Below are 8,830 nucleotides of genomic sequence, written 5' to 3' on the forward strand. Positions count from 1 at the left end.
GATGTAATAACTGCAATTTGAAATACGCCCCCACAAGCATTGATTTCATGCTTTAAGAAATTCACAATAAAGAATTTAATTAAGAAAGAAGAAACTGCATCACTCCATTTTAAAAAGAAAAAATCACCCGAGATGTTTTTTGTTAATTTTCAGGCCCTAATAGCAATAACTATCTTTAGCTGAGGACATTTCCTGGGGCTTAATGGCCCATGGCTGTGCTTCTTCAGGTGATCATCATCTCTCAGCAGTCATTAATTCCCTACAAATGCCCCACACTTCAGTCATTAAATGTGCTTAAACATGCTTCTTCTGAAAATTAAATACTTCTATATTTAATACATCTTCCAGGAATAGCAGTGATCTTTGAGGTGAGGAATGAAAGGAGTTTAGTAACGTGTCAGGGAAGTACTAATTATGGCAAGTGGGTAAGATTTGTTTCTGGAGGTAGCATGACAAAGTAGCATGTTTCTACAGTAAAAGTATGTTCTATGTAAGTCATCATTTTATGTATGTCACGATTCACACTCATCCCAATTACATAACAGCCAAATCAGAAATACAGATAGTTATTTGTAGTTGTTTTTCTTCTACGGGGCATCTCAGCATAGAAAGAGACCATCTCACAAAACTCAGAGAGTATGTGCCTGCAGCACTGCTTAAAAAGTCTTTTCATTCCATAGCTGTAAAACAGAGCTATGCAGTTTTACACGGTGTTTGTGATAATGCAAGGGGGGGAAAAAAAAAAAAAAAGTTTTTCATCTGTAAAGGTCTGAAACTCTTACAAGTCTTTTGGTGACAATTTTATGAGTCTTACAAATGGGACCACAAATACAGCACCAATGGGCTCTCTACTTGTTTTAAACACAGTAGACAGCTTGCTCAAGTAGAATTAAAACCTTCAATGAAAATAGTTGAAGGAATTTGTCTTGATAGAAGTTGAATAGGGATTGCATTTTTTAAACGTGATTGAAATTCTATTTACTGACACATTGTGTTATTTTCATCTCATGTTACTAAGTATGTAATGCATAGATTATGTGAAGCCTGTACCTCTCCCAAACAGGTTGTGAGAGGGATCAGACCCGATCCCATCACATTGCCTTCAATGAGTTCAAAATGAGTACTTTTTAGGTATTATAGTCATTTGTTATGTATGTTGGACATTCAGATCCCTTGTGCTTCAGTGAGTGACTGTAGATGAGGGAAGAAGTAGATTTTTGGGCAATGCATTGTTAAATGTTGAATGTTAAATTATATTAAAGTTAAAATTGCTATCCTAGTCAGTACCTTTGATTGCAGATTAACCTGAAAAAAAGAATCACTGTAACCTGACCCCAAAATTCGTTTTCATTTCAATTTTTTCTGTCCCTTCTAACAAACATCACCTGAACAAAACATCTTTCAGTATAAATGGAATGTTTTGTTTAACTCCCAGTAAAACAATTCACTTCAGTAACCCATAACAACTGTCTTAATTTTGAAATTTTGTAAGCTATAGAAATTTTTCTACATGAAAAACAAAGGTTTCTTTCAAGAAATTTAAACTGCAAAATTTCACATACACATATGCACACACTTTTTATCCTACTCTCTTTCTTGGTTTTTTTGGACAAAGCTATTACCTGAATTAGACTTTGCCCTGCAAGTATTCTTATTGATCCCAAAGAAGTTTTCCGCAAATAATCTAATGAAAAAAAATTGCTAGTTTTCTTAAAATTCACTAACTAAAAAGAAGATTCACAGAGCCTAGGACAAGATAAAGAGTATTACAATCTAGTTTGTCTCTCATTATAAATGGCCGGTTGGGGAATAAGTACTGATGTATGGTACTGCACCTAGAACACTTCTTTTGCCATAGATTCTGCTTAAGTCTACTTTGGGTATTTGTATCCTATCATGCAACTTAGAGTGTCCTCATTCTTCAAACCCATTTGCAAAAAAAACCCCAGATAACATTTATTCATCTACCTCCTGTCACAAGTGGTGTTATTATTGTCCTGTCTTCTTATATATGACTCTGAGTACTCCAAATCTAAACTCAATTACAAAGTAGGGAAGGTCATGAAGACTTTGCCAGTTTCCAGAAAGAACAAATTCTTAAAGGAATGGTCACAAAGAAGAGTAATAGAAAAAAGAAAGCATACATTCTTAAAGTGAATTTATCAGTTTGCCTAGAATTCTTGTATAATTTTTCTACTCGAGAGCTCTCTGTTTTCACCCATTTATTATATTTACAGTCAAGTATAATTTTAAAAATCTTATATAATGTTTCTCATTTTAAATTTTGTGTTGTAGATCTTGTTTTCCTGCTGCGCTGCATTCTGGGGAATCCAAATAATGAAGCAGATCTCATCATCCAAAGATAAACATCACTGAAAGAACAGATCTAACATCGCTTTAATTATGGAAGCAGCACTTTGGAATAGCCTTCTAAGTTCCTTGGAATTAATCAAACACGAATCTTACTGAATTGCAGTCATTTCACTTATGATAGAAGAGGTTTGTGATTTTGCATGAACTCTTGAAAGATTCATTAGGAAGTGTATTCATTTTTATTTGATTAAAAAAAATATTTCATTTCCCTCAATTTAAATAAAATATGGGTTAATAACATTTTTACTTTTAAAGGATTACAGAGTCTTAGAAACCATGTAAAACTAATTGCATTTTGCAATGATTTTGTTAGTAATCATATGTGAAAAGTATTTTTCACAAGAGAAATAATTAAAATCATATTTGTTGTAACCTGGTATAAAGTGACTGACTGTCTTCCTATTGAGGCTAAACGTAAACATATGTGAATGTCGTTTTTTCCGTAGTGATTGAATTACACTAGAATCTCAATGTCATGCCCAATTCAGTGTTCATAACGTACAGCTACTCGAGGATGAGTAGTCGAGGCAAGAAAATTATTAAAAACAGCATGATAAAATAACTCAAACTAGTATGAGTTGAAACATCTTCAATAAAATTGGCTAATGTATGTGTTGTATAATACAAACTTGCAGTTTAGACTGAATTATTTAAGAGTACACCTGCAGTTGCCAACTTTAGATACTGGTGAAGCCAGCACTTACACATGGGTATCCCATTGACTAATATTACTCACGTGACAAAATATTTACAAGGCTGGGCCCTTAATTTCTGGTAATTTCCTGCCGGGGTGATCTCAGGAGAGATGCACGTCTTGTCTTTCAGGAGCTGTTGGAAAGATGGTTTATACTAAGATAGGAAAATTAAATACAAATGGTAAAGGGAGTCTCCAAACAGCAGGACTGGCAAAAATACTGGAGCTAGGTTGTTTTTCTTTCCTCACACTCTTCCAACTTCTTATTTGGCTCCAAGACTTTTAGAAGTACTTAAAGTCAAGTAGCTAAAAAATGTAGGCTGTCTTGCATGCTTCAAACTAGTAATAATACCTGGATTTAAAAATGATTTTAAGTTTGGGTTGGGTTTTTTTCCCATTCCATTTTAAGATGTTAATGACATGCTAAGAGACATCTCAGATTTAGACAGATAGCCTGCTTTTAGTTAACCCATATTTTCAGTCTCTAACTGTAACCGATGCCACTGTCTACATAATTGGATGTTTCTAATAAATTCTCAGAAACAGAATAATGCTATTTAAATAAAATTAATCCAATTTCTAGTGATAATATCAGGTTAATTTTATATAAATTCTTACTTTAAAACCCAAGTTTTAAGTTACTCCATTTGTGTATCAAATGCCTTGTGCCTATCACTTTAGATTATGCTTAAAGACTTTGAAATATTTGACTGAAAAAGCAGGTGTTAGCTTGATGAGAGGATGCAAAGTAAGGAGAACACCTCCCTAAACTGAAGGCGTGTTTAAATAGAGGACTGACTTGTAAATCTTCTTCACTTTACATAATGAGAAGATTAAAAACTTGCCCATGAAATCCTAGAAGAAATCAGATTTTAAATACTGGTTGAGAAGTTTAATTCAGATTTTTAATCATAACAAGGTAGGCTTCCAATGTCTTTTTAAGAAATGGATAAATACAATTATATATCTCTGAGTTCAAGACTGGAAATATAATCTCGTGAATAACACACTGGTGCAGCAGCCAGGAGTTTTCTTTGGTACTCTTAGTTATGACCAAAACTTACCATCTCTTTGCCTGAATTTCCCCATCTGTAGAATGAGGGTGATAGCAATACTGATGGTATCTCTCACCATAATCAAAGTATTGCATTTGGGATCTTTTCCTTACAAAGCTATTATAGGATATTTAAGAAATTGACAGAATCTGATTCTGGAAGTACAACACAGTCTACAAACTTCTGTGACCCCATAAGTTAGTGTACCTATATTTTCAAAATTTGTAATAGTGATATCCACCTCACAGGACTATTTTGAGGTCAGTTTAATATAATGACTAAGTAATATAATGAAGAGTCATGTTGGAAGTCGGTTTCCTTATCAAAATAAATCCTTCAGAGACAGAAACAGGATAAAGATTTAACATGTTCTGCATTTAAAAACCTACAGTCCTGGAAGGACAATAATTAAGATCTGAATTCAATCTGAATTAATTACTTTTAAAGATATCCTAATTAATGTAATTTATTTACATAAAGTAATGAAAGGAATGTGATTTCAAAGTTAAATTCAGATTAAGATGTAAATGTTCTATGTAAATCACCAGCTTCTCATTCTAGTCACCATCAGTTGCCTACAAATAAATTTAAAAATACAGATAAAGTAGTGACAAATATAAAATGCACAGTAGTTTAACTAATATCTTATCTGAAAGAAAACAGTTGTACTCGTATGCGGTCAATTCTAATAAATGAAAAATGCAAAAACCAGGCACAAAATATAATCCCTGCTACAGCCTACTCTCTCAGAGATCCTTACTTTCTCTTACTACAGAAACCTTACTTTCCTACCTTAAATGTGTCTCATTTCTCAGCTTGATGGGAATCTGGAAATGAAACATTCCTCAGTTTCAATTTGGCAGCCCCAGTTTGGCCAAATGAGGGGGTAACTCTACCACTGGGAACTTCTAACGTGTCTAACAGAACTCCATCCCTTATAAAAAGTGGCTGATAAAGGCAACCTAGTCATTAAAGCAGAGGCCAAATAAATTTCCTCTTTTCCAAGGATTTTTTAATCCCAGTTTCCTACTTCCAAGGACTTGCCATTGTGTATAAGTTGTTTGAAAACAAGGTGCAGGAGAGTAGCAACATTCTTCTCATTTTATACTGTGCAACACAGAGTCTGAAAATTACTCTTCTGGCTGAAGGCTTGAACAGACTCATCATGGGTATCCAAGAGTCTTGTACTTTACAATAACATCCACTGGGTATGTGTAAGAAATCCTTTGAATACAGACTAGAAACTGGAGTTTGCCTTTCCCAGAGAAGAGATAGTTTCATGGACAAGCTCATAGAAACACCCTTAAATTCATCATTCTCCCATTAGCTATTTGGTAGTTAGCTATATCCCTGTCAACTTTTTTGTCATGATTTTATTTTAATACAAACTATTTCAATATTTTAGGCACCTAACACCAGTACTGGGTCTAGTTCATACTGTCTTTATAGCCACTGCAGTGACTCTTGGGATTGCTAATGCTGAATGGGAAAAAACTATTCTTGGTCTATCATTTTTCCATAAAACCTCTGGTTCCAGCATAGGCATATACAGTGGCCATGAGGCAAAGTTTTGCTGGGTGTTCTGGTTCCCTGCTGGTGTTTGACCTGTTCGGTTTAGAATTAAATAGGTACTATTTAAACAGTCAGCCCAAAGATCTTTGGTTTTGAGTAATCAAGAGACTCTGGAGAATAGATGGTCAGTGAATTGAATCATGTGCAGTTAATATATTTCATACAGCTAATTGAACGAATTAAATGCTAACTGCAGACACTGCTTATTGCTAGGATATATTAGTGACATTTTGGTAAACCATCCTTCTCCCCTCAAATTTTTAATATTCCATTGTTTATTTCTTTAGAGTTTGACCATGTTGTGTGATTTGAACAATTGTATTGGATCAAGTGAAATCAGGTGAATTATGTGAGGAAACAATGATTCAGAACTAATAGATTTTGTGCAAGTAACTATTTTTGTTTTAGAGAGCCACTGTTTCATGTCTCTGGAAACAAAAGTATTTTGCAGGCTAAAACCCTAGCCTCACATGTCCAAGTGAGAAATTTCATAAATAACATTTGTAATATTTGCAGTATTGCTTAATACTCCCTTTTGATTTTGTTTGTCTTTAAACTCCCTAGCGGCATGCCTTGGGGGAAAAACGTAGATAACCAGAACTTTTGTTCAGCAAGAGCATTGAAAAACTGACTTCCCCTGCTCTTTCCAGCTGTTGTAATGTCACATCCCTCCACATGGCCTTTCCTGGGCTATGTACACAGAAATATCAAGTTACTGAAAACCCAGAAGTAAGCAGCTAAATCCTGTGTATTCTTGAGACCTGACCCTGTGCAATTCAAGTCACTAAAAAACTTGCTGCTGACCTCAGGATTAGGTCAGTTAAAGCTGTAAACTATGCATACAAGATACAAAGGTATCCAGGCCCTTTCTCTTGTCTCTCCTTTCTCCAGTTTTCTCTCAAGTTTGTGGGCCTAGGGACATCATTACCTAAATCATTATCTAAAAGAAGGTAGTTGATCATATATTTTTAATCATCCTTTTTACAGACAAATTACTGTGGTCTTTCAGAATTTTATGTGATGTGATTAGACACTACTGAGCAGAGTAGCACCGAAGGTAAGAGTTGTTCAGGCTTCTTTGCTCTTTAACTTGTGATTAAAAGAGCTATGGCTCAGCAGTAGAGTTCATCAAGAAGATCCATAATTCTCAGAGAATGCTCAAAGCATTGACATTTCTTGCAATATTATGCAAAATATGTTGCCCATAGCCAAAGTTTTTCTTAAAACTCTGGAATGCTGTGACTGCTGCTTGCTTCTTTTATTTTTTTTTTTTTTTTACTTACTTGCTTTAACAAATGTTTCTGACTGCTGAAAACAAGAGCTATAGAAGGTTCAAAATGTAAGGGGCAAACAAGAAGATTTTAATAGGTAATATTTTTAAGTATTTTCCTTTTCAAACTGCCTTAGTCATTACATGAGGCTTGACTCATGATTTTTAAACTCTTGGGGTAGCTGATGCTGAATGGGAAAAAACAATTTTTGGTCTACCCTTTTTCCATAAAACCTCTGGTTCCAGCATAGACAGATACAACGTCCACGAGGCAGAGTTTTGCTGGGTGTCCTGGTTCCCTGCTGGTGTTTGACCTGTTCGGTTTAGAATTAAAGCGGGACACAGAGACAACTCTCTGAGGGCCCACCACCCTCAGTAACTCAACACATGCAGACCTCATCCACAGTGTTACCTGTCACTCCCAGCAGTTCTGGTCAAAGCAGACAAGATATGTACTGTGGACTTCAGGATTTTCTCTTTCTACAGAGGACACAAGTGTAAAAATACTGTTTGAAACTCAGATACAAACCACAAGGTAAAGCAAAAATAAGATATCTTGCATACTGCAGAAGCACTTCCATATTAATATCAGGGCCAATGGAAAGCTTGGCTCAGTCCTTTGTGATTTTTGCCCCACCTATGGAAAACAGCAGAAAAATGTGGAAACATTGAGTAAAATTAGCTGCTGAGTGTCCCTGTGTTTATGGTTTGGCAAAGTGATACAAAATGAATTCTCCCCCCCCCCCCTTGCCCCTTGCTATATTTGTAATATTTGCTCCTTTATTCTTTCTTCCCATTTTACTATCAGTCTCTCCCTCTCTCATGCTTATTTATCTTTGAAAAAAAATCCTCTTCTGTCTTCTTTTTGGCAATGGCATATTTCATATCCACAAATATGCTATTTTATTTTAATACATGAGAGCCAAACATACTTACCTAAAGAGGACTACTTTCTTTACTGTTCCCATCAGTTAACAGGCTTTTCTAGTATTTAAAACACAAAATACATTCCTCATATATTGTTAATGTCATATTTATTTGTTTCATATGTATCTGCCTAGTGTCCTCTAATGATTCATTTTCTATTTCCATTCCAGTAACACAGCACTGTCCTTTTCCCAGTTTCTACTCCCTGTCCTGTTTCTTTGCTATTAATTCCTTTTAGTTACTTGTTGTCCCTTCAGTGCTGTGCTTTAGCTGTCACCGTCTCTCTCTATCCCAGGATGTACTACTACAGTTTTTATGCACTGTTTTCTAAACTGCTCATTTTAGTGCAGCAGAGGCAGACAGGCCAGTAGTTAGAATAAGAAAAGATTAAATGAATAAAGAAGATCATGGAACACCTTTAAACACTATGGAATTTGTGGTGTTTCTGCTCCTTACATTTTTCCACAAACCTTGCATGTAAGTACTTATCAGCACACCAATTATAGAAATGTTTGCCAGGAAAGAAAAATACTGTAAGACAACTGAACTACAATTTTTAGATTGACAAATAACCTATTAACTTACTGTGTCAGCATGTATTTTGCTGGTGTCTATCTGCATTAAGGTCATGAGCCTGTTCTTTGAAGATAATGGCATTACTCTGCTTCAAGTAGCAGCTTTTGTGATTTCAGTTCTAACAGCCCTTTACCTCTCTCCACTCATGACTCAGAGCTGACTCATTACCTTTAATCATTCTGAAAGCACAGATTTTATTTTTGCTCTTCTTTTAATCACAGTGCAAAAAAAAAAAAAAATCATTGAGGGAGGGTAAGGTGTTATACACTGCAGCAGTGTAGGTATGTACCAACATGCTTTATTTGTGGAAGACTTCAAGTACTCCCAGTTTCCTATCCATCATCACAAACTGGATTTCACAAC

The 8,830-nt window shown here is 35.2% G+C and overlaps 1 protein-coding gene across 1 annotated transcript in view; it reads left to right on the plus strand.

The window, feature by feature from the left end:
• The window catches only part of AGMO (alkylglycerol monooxygenase), a 195,082-nt gene extending 192,083 nt beyond the window's left edge, over positions 1-2,999 (plus strand). The window contains exon 13 of the mRNA XM_026843119.1: positions 2,296-2,999. Coding sequence (XP_026698920.1) covers positions 2,296-2,376 — 81 coding nt within the window. The 3' untranslated portion in view covers positions 2,377-2,999. The remainder of the gene's footprint in view (positions 1-2,295) is intronic.
• Positions 3,000-8,830: the final 5,831 nt, after the last annotated feature.

The sequence above is a fragment of the Athene cunicularia genome (genome assembly GCF_003259725.1).
Source record: "Athene cunicularia isolate RWA chromosome 2 unlocalized genomic scaffold, athCun1 chr2_part1, whole genome shotgun sequence".
NCBI lineage: Eukaryota > Metazoa > Chordata > Aves > Strigiformes > Strigidae > Athene > Athene cunicularia.